The sequence below is a fragment of the Mus musculus genome, chromosome 1 (genome assembly GCF_000001635.26).
Source record: "Mus musculus strain C57BL/6J chromosome 1, GRCm38.p6 C57BL/6J".
In the NCBI taxonomy this organism is placed as follows: Eukaryota; Metazoa; Chordata; class Mammalia; order Rodentia; family Muridae; genus Mus; species Mus musculus.
The window spans coordinates 89,838,569-89,861,673 of NC_000067.6; the positions used below are offsets into that span (position 1 = coordinate 89,838,569).

The window sequence follows — 23,105 nt, forward strand, 5'->3', positions numbered from 1 at the left end:
TCCGCATTTCACAGCAGGAACAGGACTCTGAGCTGGTTTGTGGGGCAGGCTGCCTGACCACCAGCTCACTGTGTGAGAATAAAACAGCAGGGTGAGTTAGAGGCCTGCCTGCCTGCCGGTGGATTGTGAACATCTCCTCAGGAGACACCAAGGCGCTAGGCCAGGCTCGCTCCAGAGGAAGGGGAAGAACTGAGCTTCCCCCAGGGCCCTGGCCAGCCCTTGTCCGCAGTGGCCTGGCTGACCACAGCCCAGCAGGAGCCCATCCTCGGGCAGGAAGGGCATCTTCCTCGGGCTCCTTTGGATACTGCTTTAAAGGCTCTCTTTTTGTTTGAGTCTTTAAATTTTACTTTCAAAACGTGAGTTGGAAAGAGAAAGAACATTTATTTGAAGTGATTTGAAGTGTGTTTTTATACAAAACTTTCCTTAAACCAGACCTTTTTTAAGTGCAAAACCTGAGGCATATTTAAAAAAAAAAAAAAATCCAATCCAGAGATTGACGTCTGTAATTGTTTCCAGCATGCATTTAAAGATTCCTCAAAAAGAAACCAACCCATGGCTTTACGGGAGCTAAAGCGTGTGGCAAATTGGAGGTCACAGGTCTTTCCTGATTTGGGGGGGGGGTGAGGATGCGCATGCTCAAGATGAGCAGAAAGGGGAGGCCATGGAACCAGACTGTAGACAAGGCCACGTGAGTGGGTGGCACAGAAATGATAAAGGCAGGGTTGGAAGCTTCAGGAAAAGGGGTTCAAGACTCTTGACCAAGTACGCTGCTGCATCCAGTCCACACATGTTGCCTTCTCAAGTTCCCAAGAATGATAGTTGATATAGTCATGGGCCCTTTGACAGGTCAGGGAGGGAAGAGCCCAGGGTCTTGGCAGTCTGTCTAGGCCACAGTAGCAAGCAGGGCTGTTCCAGTCAGCCCACACCCTTCCCGGTCCTCTTGCTTCCCTCAGAGGCCATAAGATACCTGGAGGGCCGATGAGAAGTATGTGAGGAGTCAGGGAAGAGTTTTAAGTACCTAGTTTTGACGCAATGCCAAGAAACAAGTCTCCGTACCCCACAAGCATTGTGGCATGAGCATGCTCTCAGGGTGTCGAGGCAATGTTGTAAATACCTATAAAGGGCGAGTGTCTTTGACTACAGCAATGCCCCTAGGAAAGAGGCCAGCAGGAAGGGCAAGAAAGGAGCAGACACCAACTTTAAAGATGTCCCTCTCTGCTGACTGTAGACTGAAATCAGAGTCACCCACATCTAAAGACTCAGGAAAGGTGCTGGTGACATCAGTTGGTGGTGTAATAGACATTGCGACTCTGGGGAAAGCCCACCATTCACATGTGTCACCCCTCGGCGGGGGGGGGGGGGGGGGGGGGTTGAGGATATGGCCTGAGGACTTTAGTGCAGTGTGGGACGTGAAGCTACAATCACTGCAGATCACCAAGCATCTCCATTTTACACACTTAGTCTGTCCCAATGGCAGCCCTGGACTACCTTAGCTGTGAGCTGCTTGTCTGTAAGGAGGAATTCTGGTCCTGTGAATTTGGAAAAGTCAGTGGTATCCACCTCTCAGAGAGAGGCCCGTCGCTGTCGCTGACAGTGGAAATCTCTGTTGCGGGTACCAGTTGCCAGCCACCAGGAGCACGTCCAGAGAGGGACCTTGGGAATCCCAGAGCTTGAAGAACCCTACAGACACATGGTCCTTACCAGTGTGCCAGACCTTCCAGAACAAAACTGAGAGGCAGCCCAGCTGCTGACTCCTGGCCCGTGAAACTCTGTCATTGCTAGTGCTGGCCAGACAGTCAGGCTAGAGCCTGCCGGGTTCCTAGTAGATCTTGCCTTACCCACCAGCCCTAGTAGATCTTCTGATGATGCCATCCAGTTCCTACCATCCCACAGTCCCTTCCTTAGATAAGGGCTCTGCTATGGTGGGGCTGCTCTGTATTTATCTGGATATGGTGAGTTGTCATAGTCTCTAATAGCCATAGCCAACAGGAAGAGTAGGCACACCAAGCTCTACCCAAAGCAGAGCATGGGGTCTGTGATGTCACCTTATTATATCGGGGGTGCAGTGGGAACCAAGAGAGCTGACTGAGGAAAGATAATGCTAGCTGAGACCAAAGGGTAGGCAGTGTGCCAGAGCGAGCTGAAAGTGTTGTGCATGGGTGGGTGGAGATGCTGAGGGTCTCACATGAGACAGGGAAGGGGTGGGTCTCAGTTCTGATTCTGTCTGCAGAGACTTTGGACTTGATTCCAGGGGCAGGTGTTAGCCACGGCAGATTTTGAGTCTCAGTCTTACGTGATTGGGTCTGCCACGTTTTGGGGCTGCTGTCAAGAGGTGGCCTGCAGGGGTCATAATGTGAACATACAGACACAAGTTTGCTACAGTCCCACCACAGTGTGTGGAGATAATAAGGGCAGGAGTAGAGGCTCAGTTCAAGAAGAAAGTGTTGAATCTGAGGAAGTATCTGTGGGGCGATGGAAGCATGTATGTCAACTCCCCATGTCCTGGAAGGACATTGGTGTGGTTGGGAGAGGTAGAAGGAACACCGACAGAAAAATCCCTTATCAGGGCAAGCTAACGGCAGGGAGGTCTGTGTTCCAGCTGGGAGGGAGAGGGAGGTAAGAGCCGTTAAAATTATTAGAATTTAGGTTGTCACTAAACCCAGGGTCAAGCTTGGTTTGTGAGAACAGAGACTGGCATCAGAAGAGATTACAGGAGCCAAGGCAAGGGCCAGTTTGAGGAGAAAATGCTGGGAAAAGACAAAAACCAAGGAGAAAAATCCAAAGAGACATTTAACTTCAACCTCATCAGAGTTGAGTGTCAAGAGACTGGCAGTGGACAAGAGGCCAAGAGTGGGCTGAAGGATTTAGCCATGGAGGTGGCTGGCAGCTGTGGCTGTCTTGTGTCAGCGAGTGAGGCAATAGAGAAAGCAGGGCAGAAGCTGAGCTGTGAGGGATAGCAGACACCAGGTGAGAGCCTTGCTAAAGAAGATATGTGGCTCTTCAACAGCTGAGTCAGGCCCGTGTCTGTCCATGATGCCTGTGTGCTGTGCCCACTTGCTGCTCTGAGACTACTCTGAGACCACAAAATACCTGACAAGAAGCAAGTAGGGAGGGAAGAAGGTTCGTTTTGACTTTAGTTTGAGGAGTTATATAGTATGTCATATGGTGGGGATGGGTCCTCTGGTGATAAGAGGTCAGTCAAGGACAGGAAATGGGACTAAGCTCCAAACCTCAAGGCTTTTCCCACTAGAGAGCCACTTCCTTTACCTAGGCCCCGCCTACAGAAGGTTTCGCACCCACCCAGAACAGCGCCACCATATGGAGACCAAGTGTTCAGACACGTGAGCCTATGGGGTACATTTTCACATCCAAACGACAGCACAGTTGTCTTCTACCTACAACTTAGTCCTTCCCTGTCTTCACATGGCGCCTCTGTGTTTCTGTATCCTGTTCTGCTTCTCTGCGAGACCAAGGTTTTCCCTTCCCCATCAGAACATCTCTGAGAACACAGGCCTCTCTGCCAGGGCCTCCTCTGGGATATAAGCCAGCCATCTTGTAGAGATATAGTCATGCTAAATACATGGCTGGCTGACATCTGGTTAGCCACCATGCAACCATCAATGGTCATTGGCTCTGTAGAGAACAAGAAATCTCCCCACTGAGTCAGATTAGTTTTTGCTGACTCTTCTGGTAGAACTTGGATAAATACTAGTTCTACCTGTGTGGGTTTAGCCTTTCTGTCAACAGTGAGAGGAAGTAGCCATCAAGGCCAACCTGTCTTTGTAAAACACCTAGAGATTGTAAGTTCAAAGCCAACCCTGCACCCAAATTCCTGATCTTCTGATGGTGGCATCCAGTTTCACACAATGACAGCTTTGTCCCAAAGCCATTCTCTGTATGAGCCATTCATCCCAGCTTGAAACATTACACTGTCTACTTTAAAAGTCATGGTTGGAGGAGCTGGGTCCTGATACAACTGTCTTACCGGTCCGCTGACCTGCCAGTGACCAGTGGAGCCCTGTGCATCTCTGCAGTGGGTCCTCTTAAGCAAGGCCTTTGCCAGCCATACTCTCTCACAGAAGTGTGTCTCTTTAATCTTTGAAGTTTGCCCAAGCTGTGTTGACAATAACAAAAGAGATATGGGAGCCAGTGCAGCCTTGGATGTGACCTGGGCCTTTGTACCCAGTTTCCCTCCATCATAAGCAGGCCACAGTAGACATCTTAACACACAGGATATTTTTTGTGCTGTGCACCAGTCCTGTGGAGGTGTCACAAAAGGTATTTCTGTCCAGGTGCACACCCTGCTGCCAGCAATCCACCATGTCTCCCTTGGCACCATGAGCAGCTCTAAGTCATATGGGGACTGACTAGTTGTTGAGGTGAGAATCCAGGGACATTGAGAGTGACTAGTGGCAGTCTGACTGAGTTTTGCTCCTGTCTCTCTCCCGGTAGACCCTAACTGGGCCAGTTTGAACTTGGGAGCCCTCATGTGTATCGAGTGCTCGGGGATCCACCGGAATCTCGGCACCCACCTCTCTCGGGTCAGATCGCTAGACCTGGACGACTGGCCCATGGAGCTGATCAAGGTGATGTCATCCATCGGGAATGAGCTGGCCAACAGCGTGTGGGAAGAGGGCAGCCAGGGACGGACAAAGCCCTCACTGGACTCCACCAGGTAGGAACTCACAGATGCTCCCCCAGCAGTTACACGGCTGGGGATGACCTCAGCTGCAGCTGCAGCCAGGGCACTTACAACTTATAGAGATTCTGACCCGCCTAGACTAGAAGCATTGGTGTTTGAAATTGGTGCAGAGCAGACTAGATGATTCAAACGCCTTAATTTTTTATGTTTATTTCTAGGCCTTGGGGATTCCTCTCCCCTCTTAGAAATGTATTAGGCTTCTAATCTTATGAATATATTACTTTAATTAATATATTTCTAATAGGTACAGGCTGTGCTAACACTAATTATAAATTTTTGATTCTTTGGTTTTGTATTCTTTCTTACACCCTTGGTAAGCATCTTGTGGATATCCAACCCTCTCACGTGCCCCTGCCAACAAGTGTGTTTATAATAAGAGAATGTATTTTATTTTCTAAAACAGACTTCTAACACATCTAATGAAGTACAGTTAAACACAATGTAGGATGACTCCTCGTTAATGCTAATTGTTACCCAGGATGAAAACGCATTTATTTTGAGGCCATTTAGTTTCTCATTTTTCATCTACAGTGATTATAAACCATTTTTGAGAATATGCATACATATTTAATTCCCCCAAGAGGTGGCTGAAATAGCCCAATTTCAAAGAAATTGAAGTAGCACAGGGAGCCAGCTCATCTCTGGTTGGTCTTACCGAGGACATCAAGGTTCTCAGGTCCTGGGTACTCTTGTGTGTCCCACCCCCACCCCCAACCTCGGGCACGAGGGGAGGCCCTCCTCTGCTGTGTGTCTCAACGAACCACGAGGAAGAGGCTCTTGTCCTGCTCAGCAAATGGCGTTTGTCTGGTATGTTTGCCACTGATGAGACACAGTCAGACCCCGAGCCTCTATAAACTGGTGGGAGCTTAAGCTACACGTCCAGGTTTCCTGGACAGTGGTGTCCTGAGATCTGCTGACTGAGTTTATATTACCAACACTGCAGAACAAATGTGCGGCGCCCCTTCTGGTGCACAGTAGGAGTGCAGCTGCTGTACATTGAACCCTCCTCTTCTGTCTTCTGTTAGCTGAGATGGGAAGGGAACTGGAAGGGAGGGCCAGCAAGGTGCACCCACGTGTGCTTGTTAAAACCCCAGAGGCTCACTATGCCAGCTCCTCATTGCGTGGTCCGTCTGTGCAGTACAGATAAGGGGTGGATCTCTTACAAATCTTATCCTGCCCTCCGAGAAACTGTTGTCCTGATCTAACACTCACATGGAAGCCGGCGAAACTCTTCATTCCACACAGTCCTAAAATGTTAGTTTGCTTTGTGGTACCTATTTTGTTCATACTGTAGTTAAATTTCAATTTAAAAATCAAAAAAAAAATGATTGGAAGTTAAATTGTTTAATGTGTGGGGAAAAAAAACATTGAAATGAGCTAGTAAAAGTTTAATTTTATGCACCTGACCATTTGGGTTCAAACGAAACATATAGATGTGTTTAATGCCATCTGTGAATTAGATATGTTGGCTCTTCTTCTAGAATCTAGAACAGTTAGACACCGTGTGTGATGTGATTGTCTTCATGCACCCAGCAGGGAATGAGTGACTGCTCTGTGGGCAGTGGACAGTTCTGACTGCTGTCTGCCCTCAACTCCAGGCTCTAGCTTTCTACTCTGCCAAGCACTGACTATGCCAGAAATGCATTCCCCTGAGTGCTTAGAGATGGGTGGGGGTCCTCCTCCTCACAAATAGGGCAGCTGCACTACCATTGCTCAAGTCAGGACTCCTCCCCGAGGCTGTGGCGATGTGGTGTGATGCTGGGGCACCTTGACAGCTGACTGTGGAGTCTCTGAACTTTCAGACAAGCTTGAGAGCTGGAGGCTTACTTGTGCCTTAGGTAAAATTATCCCAGGAAAGTTGTTTGCTTTGTTTCATTTTGGGTTGGTTTTTTTTTTGGGGGGGGGGGTCTGGTTAAATTCAATAAATATCACCAAACAGGGAGTGGGGAAGGACGAAAGAGAAAGAATGAATAAAGGATCAGGAGTATCATGGCAGGTGGGCCCTGTTGGGACCCGCTGAGGACATTGGCTCCAGGAGGTCACAGCATGGCTGGTTTTCAGGAGAGAGGCGTAAGGGGACAAAACCGCCTAAGCTAAGGCCCTGCCTACAGCACACGTGTCCAGCAATGTTGCCACCTACAGGGCTGGACTCTCCTCAGAACAAGAAGCAAAGATGGGTTTATTCTGGGAAGCTCTTAAGCCCAGAGTAGCTGATGTCAGAAGGATTCGTGTAGTCTGTGTTTGTGTTTGACCACATTCTGTCAGTTCATCATCCAGGGAAAGCTGAAGTTGGCAGCAGGGTGATTCAAAAAGGCCAACCCAGAACAAGCCAAGGGCTGCCTTGGTTCCCAGCCTTAGAGACAGCATCATAAATGAGAAGTAGTGCAGCCCATGCACAGCACGGTAGCGATCCCACCACCTGCCTCCTTACCACCTCCCACTCTTCCCCCAAAGAGGAACAAAAGCCTGGAAGTCTTGGCTAGGATCAGTCTGGGATTCACCCCAAGAGAATAGACACCTAGTCTGGGTACTGCCTGTCTAAAATGCCACCCACCCTCCTACCTTCTCACTGAGGACTCAAGGCCAGTTAGTAGAAGCATCGAGGGCCTGAAGTTAATCTCAAAACGAAATAGTTTAATAAATGTTGGTGTTAGTTCATGGAAAAACCAAGTGTCACTCTTTGAAATGAGGGCCCAGATGTTTTCCCGCTGCATCTGGGTCTGTTTCAAAGTGATTCGGGAGATGGATCTGACTCTAGAATGTAATGGAAACTGCTGCACACATACACACACTTAACACAGACATACATGCACCCCAACACACATACATATACACGTATCTCAATACACAAAATACACACATGTGCCTAGACATGCTTACATGAATGCACACACTCTTGTGTGCAGGCACACACACATAGCACTGTGGAGAAAGAGCACACACGATATCTTTCTGCAAAGAAGCAGCCAGTCCCCTGAAATAACCATGCATCGGCATTAACCATGGCTACAGGCAGGCTGGGAGAACAGGCGCCTGGCACAGCTGGCTGGCCTTCTGCCTGCCGTCCCCACACCCCTATTAGGCCAACTCTGGATAGCCTATAATTGGTTCCAGCAATCCTCAGCCGCCCTGAGAACTGCCGTTCAAACTTGAGGAGCACCGTGATCAATCGGAGCTGACGACAGCTGAAGCAGTATTGACTTCCCATTCCTAAACAGGGGGATCATTAGTCAAGGAAAGCATCTTTTAATTACTCCCAGGAAGGAGGAAAAAAAAATCTTTTTGGATGGATTCTGCAACAGCTGCCATTTTTTTTCTAGTGCATTCGATATTAAATTTATTGTCGCAGGAGGGGAGAAGATGCCCTCCACCCCTCTGTAATGGGGGTTTGATTTGGAGAAAGTCATGTTAGAGGGGAGATCGATGTGTGGCAACAATTAACTACATCTGGGCTGGAATCAGAACAGGCCCCCCCCCACTATTGATACCATTTAAGCACACACTTAAAATATTGATTGTAAATGGAGGTGTTAGTGGCAGTAGAGGCAGCAACAGGGGAGAGAATTATCTGGAGTTGAGGCTAGGAATGGGGGTGTGCTGTATGACTCTCAGTGCACATGTTTGTGTGTCAAGCTGTGTTATAGACAGTTGGACCAGCTGAGTCTAGAGCCACCAGGTGTGCAGGGGTCTGGGTTCCAATGTAGAGAGACTAATTGGCTGTCACAGGAGGGAGTGCCGAGATCATTGGTGAGCCTTTGAGATGAAGGGGAAAAAAATGTCCACATTATGGTAAAGCCATAATTATGAGTCAAGTGACTGCTTATGCCATGCACAGAACACAGCGTGGTCACCTGGCACCTAGGTGTCAGGTGCTCTTGTTGGTACACTCCCCCACCCCCTCCCACAGGTAAGATGAAGCTCTGGAGTCTGTAGCACACGTAACTGCAGGCCCCTGTGACACCTGTCCTCGGGGTCGTGTTTCCTGGGCCAGCCCGCACCGTGCTGCCCTGTCTCCCTTCTCTGCCCTGCCCTTTCACACGGAAGCTCGTCATACTGGCTTCGGTGGAGGTGGTTCTCCTACCAGACGAGGCAGAAGCCAGGGGCTTGGCACTGTAGCTGACCCCACTCTACTTCCTATCTTTGTCTCCCTGATGGCATCCACCCCGGGAGGGTCAGCAGGGACCATGCTATTTACATTTTAGTGCAGGTAGCCTCCTGTTTACACGGTGCTTGGCACCTGCTGGCTTGGGCTGGGAGATCGGAGGGAGTTGGACCGCCAGACCGTGTTTTCAGTTCCAGGAACAGCTCACGAGAGAAACTCCGAGCACAGCCGAAATCACCCATTACCACTCTGCTGCCTCTTGGAAGGGACCGTTGGCCTGTTTAGTACACATTCTCTGAGCATCCTCCCCCACCCCTCTCTCGTTATACGTAACTCCATCTCCCTGCCTAAACCCTCTTCTGTCTTTAACCTATAAAGAAACGTGGCCATCGATAGGAAGAGCAGGGCCCACATCAGAAACCTGCGTGGGAGAAGACTGGCCACACTCTTCCAGACCTAACCAGTCCGCCCGGCAAGGGGAGTCCCACTTCCCTTTGATTCTGCAGGGCCACTTTCATCTTATTTATGCACACGGAGATATTGATAAAGGCGAAATGTATCCAAACTGAAAATAATTGGATCCCCGCAGCTGACTCGGAGATATTAAAAGCAGCCCCACTTGGCCACGTCTTTGTCTTGTTAGGTTTGATCATAGGATCACAATATAGTAATCTCAGGCTCAAATTTCTGGCATAAAGATGCGCTGTTCTAAATGTGGCCTCAGGGACATGACTGCCCACGCGGCCCCGGGATTGTCTCGTCTGATTATTTTTCAACAGTTCTTGGCCTGCTGAGGTCAATGTTTTGTGTCTTTTGAGTGTTCCTCTATGCTGGACACTTCTCTCTATTCTCTTTCTTAAAAAAAAAAGAAAAAAGAAAGAAAAACTGAAGGGGGGGATCGGAGACGGAAAAAAGGCCTTTGCTGGGCTGACCAGAGTCCATCTGCAGTTGGGTGGCATCTGCTCCCCACATGTCACTTCCCTCATTAACAAGCAATTGAATTAATTAAATGCTACTCAGAACACGCATAACAAGCTACCGGCAGTGTCCAAATTAGCACTGATAATCAAGGCTGATTCCCTTTATTATCTTCCTAAGTGGTGTGCACACTCTGCGCTCCCTGTCTGCCCTCATCTATTTACATACCCCAGCTTCTGCCTTTGCACGGGGAGGTGATCTTACCTAGTTAATTTGCCACGATCACCAAGCATGGCGGATTGATGCCTGCCCGGCCACCACTGCCACAGCGTGCCTGTGGGGGAGCCCCCTCCCCGGTTGCCCTCCCCCAGCCCCAGCCTTTGTAGCTCACGCTCCCTGATAAATTAAAGGCCACCCCTGTGGTCTCTCAAGTGAGTAATAGAGGCAGAAATTTCATTTTGCAACTGGCTGATTTAATGATCCGAAGGGTAATTAATGGCCTGATTATCTTAATGTTAAATATGTCCGGCAGCAATTACTGTGACCTCCCGCTTGTCAAGGTCCGGGCTGTGCTCTTCTTTCAATTAAGTTCTCTGGGGCTTAATGGCATGAATAAACTCCTCTGATTCTATCATCCTGGACGCAGAGGGTTCAGGGAGCTGGGGGCTCGTTTGGAGTTTTAATCAGCCTGTCTTCTCTGGCGACCAGAGTTAACAGTTATAACAAGGGCAGTTTAACTTTCTGCTTTGCCCACGCAGACCCCTTCGCACGCGTGCACGCGACGCACATCTTTTATCTCGGTTATTTTTCCCGTGTTTATTTCAGTGCTCTGAGGGAGAAATCTGTTTGTGGAGGAAGCCGCTGTGCTCCTGAGGGTTGTCTCTTCCAATATAAATTACCATGTGAACGCTGTGGTTTTTCTGTTTGACAGCCTTAATTAATTGGCAGGAGCCCCCGAAAATGACAGTGCCACTAATTGCAACTCAGAGTGAATTTCTGTCACCACCGCGTGCCTGTCGGCGGCCGTGCCCCAGCTCCAACCACAGAGTAAGGCCACCCTCCTTGTCCCCTGTGTGTCCGGCACCAGCCCCGGCATGGCCAGACTCCCAAGGAGCCGAGGCTCTGCGGGCACGCATCTACTCAGAGGAGTGACATTTACTGCCAATAAAGTTTATACATCCACGGCTCTGCAGACCCAACAGCTGCCTGGGGAACCTCTGCTTTTACTTAAGATATTTAGCAACTTCTCTTAGCAGCCAAGTTGGAATCCGACCGAAAGTGCCATAACTCTCGGGGCAGCCCTTCCTGACTGGACGGGGCCTCATTAGCACATTACTAAATATGCGTGAGTTTACTAGAGCACTGGCCCGGATCCCAAAGATTCCACTATAAGTATTAAGCCAATTAGGAAAATGTACAGATGAGGAGTGCATTAACAGTGCCTTAGAAATAATACCTATAGATTACAGTGACAAGGCACAGAGCCGAGCGAGGCCAGGCAGCTTGGAGGAGATTTGTGCTTGGACAGCGAGCTTCTGACAAGCCCCGAACAGACCAGCCCCTATCATGGGAAGGGTAGTTGGAAGAAGAATCTTCTAAGCGGAACCATAAAGGGTTTCCGTTTACAGAAGATGCCTGACTGGCATTCGCCTTTGGACAGGGTGGTATGCAGGGTTTCTTATGCCGCTCCCCAGAAGCCTGCTTATTTGTCTGATGGCTGTGGGAAGCCAGTATGAGCTGGAAGCCAGCCTGGCTGCCAGAGAGAGCATCTTGGGTTGGAAATCTGTGTTGTTGCCTCTCCGAAGTGTATCCATGGAAACAGTTGAGGAGCTTCTGGGTGTTAAGATTTGCAATCATGGCTGGAGGATGCCTCTCGGGCACCTCGGCCAGTTGAGCCTCTGTCCACTTGGGAGAGCTTGTGGAGGAAGGGGACAGAAAGGTTTTAACTGTTTTAGGCTTGAATTACACACCAGCCATATACTCCAAAGGCTCATGTCTTTCAATGCAGTTTTGTGGTTCCACATAGGAAATGCTCCTCTCCCTGTGTCCATCACGGAAGGGCAGGAGGAAGAACTTCCCCGGTGTCCCCAGAGCCCTGTCTACTTTTTCTGAGCACAGAGACCCTATGGCCTGTGGTTTGCAAACCCGACTCCTGGCGCTGCCCTTAGTCCTTCTGTACCTGTTCCTTCTCAGCTCTGCAGCTCAGGAGAGATCACATCCACACCGCAGCTAGAGACACTGTGGTGTTAGCAGTGGCCGTGACTCAGCCCAGCCAGGTTTGCACTTGGTTTCTCTGTCCTTAGCTGTCCGTCCTATGTCTGGGTGTGGGCATTAGTAAGCTCCTTCTATATGGTGATATGTCCACGGTGCCTTCCCACTAATAAACTCTCAAAGCCTCACAGCAGTAAAGGAAGAAAAAACAGTGAGGAACCGTTTGTTTCTGGTTGCTCTCACATGGCAAGCCTCTGCTCAGGAGTCAGGAGTCTGCATTCTCTACAGCCGGTACTGATCTTAAGTTCTCATGCAGAAAATTTAACCGAGAACCGTGAGCCACTGGTCACCCGGCAGAGGTGCTGGCTAAGCGTTCCACATGGCTACACCCTGTTCCTGCCCTGGCCTCCCTCTGCATGTGTCTCTGACCCAACTCCCTTTGTAAAAACGTGGAGGCTGCTCTTCACCCACTGTTGTATCTATATGATGAAATGTGGAGCCTGCCGGAGGATTCATAGTTCAGCATCTTCTATGATTCTGGTTTTCAAAGCCAGGGTGTTTGATCCTTTGTAAAATGAAACTAGTCATTATACCTACCCACTTAATCATGCAGACTTAATGCTAACAGAAAACAATATTTATGAAGTTTCTTATCTAGAAAGTACGCTGGACTTTGTTCCTGGATCCTGCATGCTGCTAGTAAGAGAGACAGGTAGCCTCTGTGTTCTCTCCTGGGTGCATGGAAAATGTTACCGGTGTTCTGCTCTGTGTCTGTACACTGGCTTAGCAGCATCAGTACCATCTAAAAAGCACACACCCTCGAGATGCACCCCAGACCTGTGCAGCTAGCATCCCAGGGGTAAAGTGCAGAGAGATGCTTTAACCCTGGAGGTAAGCTTTTGTTTGCATGATTAGAATGCCGATAGCCCTGCCTGTGGACTATCTGTTCTTTGCCACATGTTAGTCTGGCCCCACATATCCAGAGAATCATCCAGCAAGAGTTACAACCACTACTAAATAGAAAGTTTGCAATAAGTATGACTTTTCCCTCAGAGTTTCAGCTAAGATTCCAGGGAGTGGCCTCAGGGTGGTGGAGCATGTGTCAGTAACATTTGATCCACTTGTAGCAGCCCTGTTGGATGTACTGTCCAAGCTCAGGATGTCCTGTATCCTCAGACACCATCCTTAGCCCAGTTGATTCCAAACCATTCTCCCCCAGAACTGACCACCATCCTCTAACAGATCTACTTGCTATCAGGATCATTACCTGAAATGTAAATGCATTTTTTGAAGTATTCCAATAGAATACCATCCTTGATTATTGAAATAAGTTATGAACAACTGGATCACTGAGAGCAACTAGAATATTGTTTGTTTTTTTGGTTTTGATTTTAAGATAGGGTTCTTATACGTAGCCCTGGCTATCCTGGAACTGTTTTTGTAGACCAGGCTGACCTCAAACTCACAGAGATCCACCTGCATCTGCTGCCAGGTTGCTGGCATTTAAAGCATATGCCACTATGTCTGCCTCTGTCTGATCTTTTTAAAAGTTACATTGAGGGGGCTGGAGAGATGGCCTAGTAGTTAAGAGGTCCTGAGTCCAATTCCCAGCAACCATAAAGTGGCTCACAACCATCTGTAATGGGATCTGATGCCCTCTTCTGGTGTGTCTGAAGAGAGCAACTTACATTAAAAAAATTTTTTTTAAGTTATACTGAGGGGATGGAGAGATACTCAGTAGTTAGGAGAGTAGGCTGCTCTTTCAGAGGATCATAGTTCAGTTCCCAGCACCCACTTTGGGTGGTTCCCAGCTGCCTTTAAATCCAGCCCCATAGGGTCCAATGTCCTCTTCTGGACTGCACATATGCCCATGAGGTACCTATACTCACATATGCCCATACCCACCTAAACACAAAATTAATATAAACCTTTAAATTGAGGTCAATTTTGCATATGCATTGCACACTTCTTAGGTGTGCTGCCAAGTCAGTTTTGACAACTGCGTGCGTTTACCTTTTCATGGCCTTTTCTATATCCCTGGAAGTTTCTTCCTCCTCGCCCTCCCTGTTCAGGACAACTGTGCATATACTGTTTATTCGCACAGGTTAATTTCATCGCTTATAAAAATTCCTATAAACAGAATCATGCGGTATGCATGTGTATCGGTTACTTTTCTTGTTGATATAATGAAAGTACTCAAGAGGGAAGACCTTGTTTAACTTACGGTTTGAGGGGATGCCTTCCATCATGACGAGGTAGACATGCCGTTGGGCAGCCCGGTGGTGAAGGCATGCGGCAGTGTCTCATGCACATCTTGGCAGATCAGGAAGCAAACCCAAACGTCCAGTGCAAAATGTTCTCCCCTTTCATTTTGATTTGACTGAGGACCTCAGCCCAATGTCAGTGCCACCCACATTTAGGACAGGTCTTCCACTCAGTTAATCCTCTCTGGAAGCTCTGCCTCACCCGCACCCTAAGCTCCAGCATCTGGTATTTTGCCTTCTTCAGGGGATTGGATGAAGATGAATTATCTTGAGCCACACAAATATTAAGTGCAGAGGTGGGTGACCAACCTGTGGCTGACAGTTTGCAAAACCATAGATAGACTTGCTTTGTGTAATAGTGTAGCACAAAGAGCCATCTTGGGTTGTATGCAGACACCCATGAATGTTTTATGTGTGATGTGTGCATCTGCACATGTTTGTGTATGTGCATGCATGTGGAGGCCTGAGGTCAACACCACATGTCTTCTTAATTCATCTTCTTTTTAAAGAGTTATTTTTAAAAATGTGTGTGGATCTGTCTGTGTGTTAGTATATGCACCTCTGTACAAGTCCCTGACGGGGCCAAAAAATACCAGATTCAGATTCCATGAAGCTGGAGTTACAGACAATTGTGAGCCATAAGACTTAGGTGTTGGAAATGGGACCTGGCTCCCTCTGCAAGTGTTCCTAACCTCTGAGCATCTCTTCACCCCCTCCACCTTATGTTTTTAAGACAGGGTGTCCCACTGATCCTGGAACTCACCAGTTTGTCTAGACTAGTTAGCCAGAAAGCCCCAGGAACCCTCCTGTCTCTTCCTCCCCCCCAGCACACGGGTTACAAAGCCATGCTTCCAGGCCCAGCTTTTTAACAGAGATGAAGTTTCAAACTCAAGTCCTCATGCTTGCAGAGCTAGGACTTTACCCACTAAACCATCTTCTCAGCCCAGCGCCAATCCTTGGGTTGGGTTGGGTTGGGTTGGGTTGGGTTGGGTTGGGTTGGGTTGGGTTTTTCATGATAAGGTTTCTCTGTAGCTCTGACTGTCCTAGAACTCCCTCTCTAGATCAGGCTGCTCTTGAACTCACAAAAATCTGCCTCTGCTTCCTGAGTGCTGGGATTAAAAGAGTGTGCCACCATGCTGCTCCAAGACACTTCTTAATTCAGATTGCCAGTCAGGAGTAGCAGTGTTTCTGCTTCTGGCTTCCATAACTTAAAGGAGTAGAGTTGGACAGGGGTGTGCATCTGCCAGAGATATGCTTTGTGTATTCTTACAAAAGTGTGCCCAGTCTCATTGACTGGTCACCCCAAAACCCATTGAACCAGGCACTGTCTGTGTGGGTCTGGTTCTAGACTCATGGTGATTTGTTACAACTCAGGTGATGCTGACAGGGTAAGTCAGCCTTACCATTATGATGTACTGGGGATGGGATGGGATGGGATGGGATGGGATGGGGGTTTGACCATTCTGACACACTGCCCCAGCCTTCAAAGTTCAGGACTTGTCTAGTGGTTGCATTGCTAGAATAATGTTGAAAATTGAATTAGCAGCATGGGTTTAACTTGTTGCTAAAACCTTAATCTTCCAAATGCAGCAATGAATTCCATGTAACTGTCATCTCCTTTTAAAGAAAAGTCAACATGTTTTTAAAAGTGGGTAGAGAGTGCTAAGAATCAGATACTTTGGGACAGTGCAGGGCATTCTGGGAAGGAGTTCCAGTGAGGCTGGTGGGGATGTATCTCTGTGGTAGAGCATACACTTACTTTAGGTGATTGTTCGGCCCCAAGACTGAAACCAAAATCTCAATGACTAGAGAGATGGCTCAACCATTGAGAGCACTGGCTGTTCTCCTAAAGGGCCTGGGTTCAATTCCCAGCACCCACATGACAGCGTACAACCACCAAACCATCCAACTCCCTCTTCTGACCCTCCCCCCACCCCCACCCCCACCCCCCGCACTGTGTGCATATTATGTACAAACATAAATGCAGACAAAACACCCATACATGTTAAACAAATAACAATCAAACTAGAAAAAACAAGTTGTCATGTAGCCATGTCCTCTTTGCTACAACTTCCTACAAGTGATTGGAACACTTTACCACCATCTACAGCAACAACTAATATTGGGACGGATTAATAGCTTTCTCAGTGAACAGTGTGAAATGGTCTATGATCTGAACTATGGGCTGAACCCAAGGGTTGCTTGTACCTGAGCTAATGAAAGAGGGCCTGTTTCTCCATTCCAGAGAGCAGCATGGCCTCTCTGCTAGCCTGTTGGGTTCATGGGAGGTAAGACCGAGTTCCAGCGAGTGGCTTTCCTTTATGACTGAAGAAGCCACAGATCCATTGAGACCATATCCCAAGGGGAAGTTGTGGACTTTCAAGGTCACCCATGAGTCCTGCACCATCTCACTGGACAGGAGGGTGAGGTGACCGTTCCTGTAACAAGGAAAGACTCTTACTGACCTAAGATAATCAACTGCAGGCCAGTTTGAAACATCCAGTGGACAAACCCTCTCTGATTTCCTTTAAAAAAAAAAAAAAGCCAGGAATCCCTAGAGTAGCCAAGGTTTCACGGAACTGTGCCCATGTCCTTCTGCCTTTCCCAAACCGATGGCAAAAGTAGAAATGGAGAAGACCCTTCCTGAATAGAACACGGCACCACAGTCCACAGCCTTTGCAGTGACGTGGCTTCTGACCCCCTGAGGCCGCTCTACACCCACCCAGAGCAGTGAGATGTGTGCAGAGAGACTCCCACAAAACCATCCTGCTGTGTTCTTGCATCTGCAGTTCAAGCTTTAGGTAGAGCAGGAATCTAATATAGGTAAACTAAAGGAATATGCAATGTTCTATTCTAACTTTTTGCACTTAAATAGAGCAGGAATCCAAAATAGGTAAACTGGAGGAATATACAATATTTTCTTCTAACTTTTTGCACTTAATCATTTGTGAGGGGTTGGGGAATGTGTCACAGCACACATGTGGAGGTCAGAGGACAACTTTTGGGAGGGAGACCTTTTCTTCCACCATGTGAGCCCTACAGATCCAACTCAGCTTTTCAAGCTTGGTAGCATGTTCCCTGGTATATATAATAATTTACTGTAAAATATTATATATGCCACATTCTATAAAATGTAAGTCATATCTAAATGTAGTATATATGTATACAGTTGTACATAATTTGTATAAATGCATAGTTTCCGTGTATACAACCAGCACTGTCAATTACTTAGTCATACATTTTTTGAAGTATGACATATGTATTATTTCTGTATGTATATGCTATAATCCTGTAGCATATACAGTATGACATTTTAGCCATTACCTACAGTGCAACTAGAAATGTAGTGACGGAGATGGACACAATATATACTGTCAAAGCATCTTATAAATTGGGATGTGCCGTAAGTTGTTAATTGACACTATGTGTATGAGATTCCTGTGAGATCAAAGCCTTAGAGGGACAGGGGACATCCTCAACATTACTGACATGCTTGTGCCTCTCATCACACACAAGCAGGTAGGTAGCACCCCAGGTACACACTTGTCCGTGCTCTTGTCTGGAGCCTGTGCTAAGCACACTGAGACTGGAGGAAGCATTGCACTTGGACCTAAGCCCTGCTCTGTTCTTAAGAACCACGTGGCCTTGAGCCCTGGCCTCCTCAGACCTCCTTCCTCTTTGTAAGAGGTGAGATCTTAAGTGGAGGAGGAGAAAGGGTCAAAGGCAGCTTTGTGATGGCCGCCTTCACCTGCCTCTGTGAATAAGATGGAGTGTGAGCTGCATCTGAACCCTCACAGCCTAACTCTGAAGGCCTTTTCCCAGGTGAGAGCATCTGTAACACCGTGAGTTACTGAGCAGTCAGTCTGACCTAGCGTTCCACCTCTGAGTATATGCTCAAGACCAATGAAAGCGCACATCCCAGGGCGGAGAGATGGCTCAGCAGCCAGCAGTACTTGCTGCTCTTGCTTAGGACCCAGGTTTGTACCTAGAGCCCGCATGGTGGCTCACAAGGGTCTACAACTGCAGCTACAGAAGGTCTTGTGTTCCCTTTGGCCTACTTGGGCTCTAGGCACACAAGTGGTGCATAGATATACATGCAGGCAAAACACTTATACAGGTAAAATTAAATATTTAAAAAAGAAAACAGGCATTCACACAGAAACCTGTTTACATTAATGTTCATAGCAACATGGTTCTTGTCAGCCAAGAAGTGTGAACAAAAAGCATGCAGATAAACGCATGTGGCCCATCTGTAGGTTCTGTTATCCACACTGTTAAATGAATGGCATCTCAAGTCGCGCTCTGCCATAATGGAGCCTTAGATACTATCCTTCAGTCACTGAAGGTCCCATGCAAGGTTCTTCAGGACAGGCTATAACTATGCAGGAATCCCAACAGGGCTCCCGGATCCCAAGCCAGGCTTAGAGGCAGCTCATACTCAGTGGCCTAGTCCCTAGCATTCTAAGGATCAAAGAATCACTCAAGCCAGGCATGCAGGTCTAAAGTCACCAAAGGACATGGTTGGAGACAGACCGTGGGAGGACTTATGAACTGTGAGGAACAATGTCATAGTTCTTTTGTTTGGTTTTTTTTTTTTTTTTTTTTTTTTTTTTTTTTTTTGGTTTTTCGAGACAGGGTTTCTCTGTATAGCCCTGGCTGTCCTGGAGCTCACTTTGTAGACCAGGCTGGCCTCGAACATCAGAAATCCGTCTGCCTCTGCCTCCCAAGTGCTGGGATTAAAGGCGTGCACCACCACGCCCAGCCAATGTCATAGTTTTAACTGTCAGCTTGCCACAGTTAGAATGATCCGACAAAGTCTCAGCTGAGAAATTGCCTTTAGTAAGTTGGCCTATGGACATGTCTGTGGGGGTTGTCTTGCTAGCTAGTTGGTAGAGGAAGCCTCGGTTCTTTGTGAGCAGCACATTCCCTAGGCAGGGAGCCAGGCAGGCAGCACTACGTTCATTTCCTCTCTGCTCTTTACTGGATACAGAGCTGTATTCTCACACTACAGCATCTCTCCGTTCTACCCTGATTTCCCCTCCAGTCCTGAGTTGTAACCCGGAATTGTATTCTAAGAAACCCTTAGCCCTGTGGACACCTGCAGCTGTCTGGCTTTGGCTGTCTGTCTGTATAGAGCTGAATTGGGGAGAATTTTCACAAGGACAAATAGTGGTGGGAAGGACAGGTGCCCCCCAGGGGTCTCTGCTGGGCAGAGATGCTGAGCTGGGCACCATTGGTAAGAATAGCCCTTAGAACAGTTGATCATCCTTAAATGACCACCTCCAGGAGAGAGCTAAGCTTGCTTAAGAGCAGGTGTCTGTGGTTCCTTCATATCCTTGTTCAGAAGTGTTTGTTTTGTTTCCCCTTGCTCTCAGCTGCAGGCTTTCCTTGCATGCTTTTTGTGCTGCACGCCAGGGTCTCCTGTGTGCTAACCAGCTCTCTAGCACCAAGCCTCTACCCAGGCCTGGCATTTTCTCCTCTACCTTCTCGCTGTCACTTCTCTGGTGGTCATGTCTGGAATGTCAAAGAACATGGTGACCGTGATTTTAGTTGATGTCATAATCCCAACATCATAATCACTGTAGACAGGTTAAGGCTCAGCAAGTAAAGGGGCTTGCTGCCAAGCCTGATGACCCAAGTTCTATCCTCAGGACTCACATGATAAAAGGAGAGAACTGACTGTATAAGTTGTTCTCTGACCTCTACATAATGGCACATAATAATAGACAGACAGACAGATAAAAGTATTGGTGAGCTATTTCAATTCTTCTTTCATACTGAGCCTGTGTGTTAGTGTACACCATGTATCTTAAGTGAGCCAAGCCGTACTTCAGGTGTACAGTAGACACTAGCAGTGCACATCCTGGATCTGGACACTCTATTGTGACAGTACCACTTGCCCAGCCAACTTACAGTACAGCTATGGGATTGGAGTACTCGCCTGATAGGGATATGTAAGGTTTGTACTATCTCCCTTCATGACAGCCCAGTCTGGAAAGAAAGACATGAGTTCAATTGGAAGGGCCATGCTTAATGACACCTTACATAGATCAGACCTCTTCGAGATCCTGCAGCCTCTCAGGTTAACAGTTAAAGTACATGAACCTTTAGGGACCAGTCCCCATCCAAACTGCAGCAAATGGCTTATCCCTTGATTGCCTTTCCAACACTCTGGGTCCTTCCCCACCCCACCCCCCACCCCCAGACCTGTTGTCTGCTCTTCAGTATGTCATGTTTGTCCCTTGCGGACATGAACAATGTCCGAATCCATCCTGAGATCTTGTGCATCAATGCAGCTGCCATGTTGCCCACCTTCTATAGCTACCAGCTAGGTGCTGTCCCTGACCCCATTATCCAAACACAGCTCTGTAAGTTAGCCCTAGAGCTGTGTACATAAACTTCCTGAGCCTGGCCTGGTCTCCAGGGCCCCTTATTTAAGCACACATGTGTTCCAGAAAGCATATTCATTTCTAGAGAAGTCAGAGCCACTTCTGAAAAGGCAAAGGATGATGGAGGTGGCTTCCTGGGAACACAGCCCAGGACTTCTGACTTCCAGATGGCCTTTTATAGTCACAGCCTCCTTGTAAAAACCCAGTGGCTTCTTTCATTAGAGTTCTCCCAATGTCCTTCTCAGAGCCGCATTGTGCATCCCAGCCACCCGAGGGCGCCACTTCACAGATAGGTGCACCAGTGATATGTTTTGGATTCTGCTGAGAATGAATTCAAGAAAACCAGGAGCCCCTTGATGTGGGGAAACCATAGCACCCTGCCCTTTCCCCACCTACACAGCCACACACTTGTGATAATTGAATGATCAGTTATGGAAGGTGGAGGCATTTCTTTGGTATGAGCTAGGCTGAGTGCAGATGAAAGATGGGGGAGGGGGCTATCTCCTGCTCCCTGACCGTCAGAACGCTTCTTCCGCATCTCTAGAATGGGAGAGCTGCCTCACCAAAAGTGGAGGTGGGTGTGTGTCACCACTCCTGTAAGGTAGGGCTCAGTTTTTATCCAGCCTGGCACAGGCTCTTAATTCTCCCCAAGTTTAAGTTCAGCAACTTACTTAAACAGGGAAAAAAGGGGGGTGTCCTTTGTTCTTTACTAAATAAATAATGGTCCCCATAAGAACTAGCACCTACCATAGGGGTGTTTCTGATCCACACCAAACCTAAAGAGAAGTGTCGGATTCTCACAGACCATCCACAGAAGTGACTTAACGGAGACTAGAAACTCCCCTTGGCAAAGCACTTGGAGGAGTGTGTGCTTTTATTTCCCTTTTTATTTTATTCAGTGCACATGCACCGGATATTAAGGCTGAGATAGAACTGAACACAGAAGCCTCACACACTGTGAGATTCCCCCCATGTGGAATAGCCAGAGAGGGCAGATCTGGATAGACAACCCAGAGCAGTGGTGTGCTGCCTAGTGTGGGATCAGTAGGCCCAGCCTGGCATGAGGTATCCTCTGGAATGATGGGAACAGGCTAGAACCAGATTCTGGAGATACTTGCACAGCCTTATGGACTTAATAAAAATTGCTGCATTGTATATCTAGCACAGGTGAATTTTATGGCATGTAAATTATACCTCAATAAAGCTGTTAAGGAAGAAAAGGGCTCAGCACTGCCGGCCCCCACTGCAGGGGGCTCCCAGTTTACTGAGAAAGCCAAAGAAAGGGCAAACAAAAAGGCAAAACAAAGGGGGGAGCACAAAGGGGCCCTCCCTTCCCCTAGTGGCCATAACAGTGAGCTGAATTCCAGCCAGAGAACAGGCCATCTGGCCCCAGGCCTGGTTTCCTAGGGTTTCAAAGTCTCCTGGGTAAATACAGATCTGCCAGGCCTCTTCAGTCCTGGAAATATCTGAGGCTACTTGGCAAGTCTTTGGACTGCAGAGCATGTCCTCCTCTAGGAAACTTCTCTCCACCTGCAAGATCCACCTTCACATCTCCACAGACAACCCCATGCCTTCCCACATCCCCTGCCTGATCCAGGACTCTGATATACAACAATTAGATCTTGGTGCTCACTCACACACACACACACAACACATGTGTGCTCACTCACAGGCACGCACCCACACCTGCCATCAGGCCTGCCACCAGCTCTGAGATGTGGCTTGGAATCGATCTCCAGGGAAGTATGCTCGGGAGGGACCAGGAGCCTGTGAGCCCAGGCCTAGAGGCTGCAAGCACCTCCGCTCCTCACCACGGCCATCCTTGCCCTGCACGGATTATGGACTTCTCACTGAGAGTTCAGAGCCTGGAAACTAGTTGGAAGGCAGATCACCAACTCCTGAAGCCAGCTTGACTATGTGGACACATGAACCAGAATGCCCAAGCCACGCCAAGATTTCCAAAGCCAAAATGTGTCTCTATGAATTTTGGTCCCAGTCCACTAGTAACAGATGTTTCCAGAAACTGAGAGGGGGAATAAGGTGAAAGGGTTCTTTATAGTATGTGCAGCTTCTGGGGTGGTAAGGGGACACCCTAGTGCTGAGCGCACCAACCTCTGCATTTCCCAAACAGACCCTCCCTAAGGGATGCTTGTGACCTTCCAGGGTGATTGTGTGTGTGTGTGGGGGGGGGGTGTTGATTCTGCTACAGGTTATTCAGTGTTGGCTAGATTATTTAGTCTTCCTGTGTAGGTTTCTCTTAAAACACCAACTTTAAAACAGTTGTGAGAGTTGAGCCTGGGCAGCACACCTACTGCAGTGGAGAAGCTGAGGTTTAAGGATCTCAAGTCCAAGGCCATCCTAGGGCCACCATAGACTACATAAGGAGGCTCAGTGTTAACGCCCGTCCTTTGAATTTTAGTTAATAAATAAAAAGGTTTTGAGAAAGTTGGAGAGATGACTTAGCAGTTAAGAGTGCTTATTGCTCTTGCAGGGGACCCAGGTTCAGTTCCCAGTATTCA

The 23,105-nt window shown here is 48.0% G+C and overlaps 1 protein-coding gene across 2 annotated transcripts in view; it reads left to right on the top strand.

The window, feature by feature from the left end:
* The window catches only part of Agap1 (ArfGAP with GTPase domain, ankyrin repeat and PH domain 1), a 440,472-nt gene that overhangs the window by 383,758 nt on the left and 33,609 nt on the right, over nucleotides 1-23,105 (top strand). For both annotated transcript variants that reach the window (NM_178119.3, NM_001037136.1), the window contains one exon: nucleotides 4,453-4,675. In NM_178119.3, the coding sequence (NP_835220.1) occupies nucleotides 4,453-4,675 (223 nt within the window). The remainder of the gene's footprint in view (nucleotides 1-4,452; nucleotides 4,676-23,105) is intronic.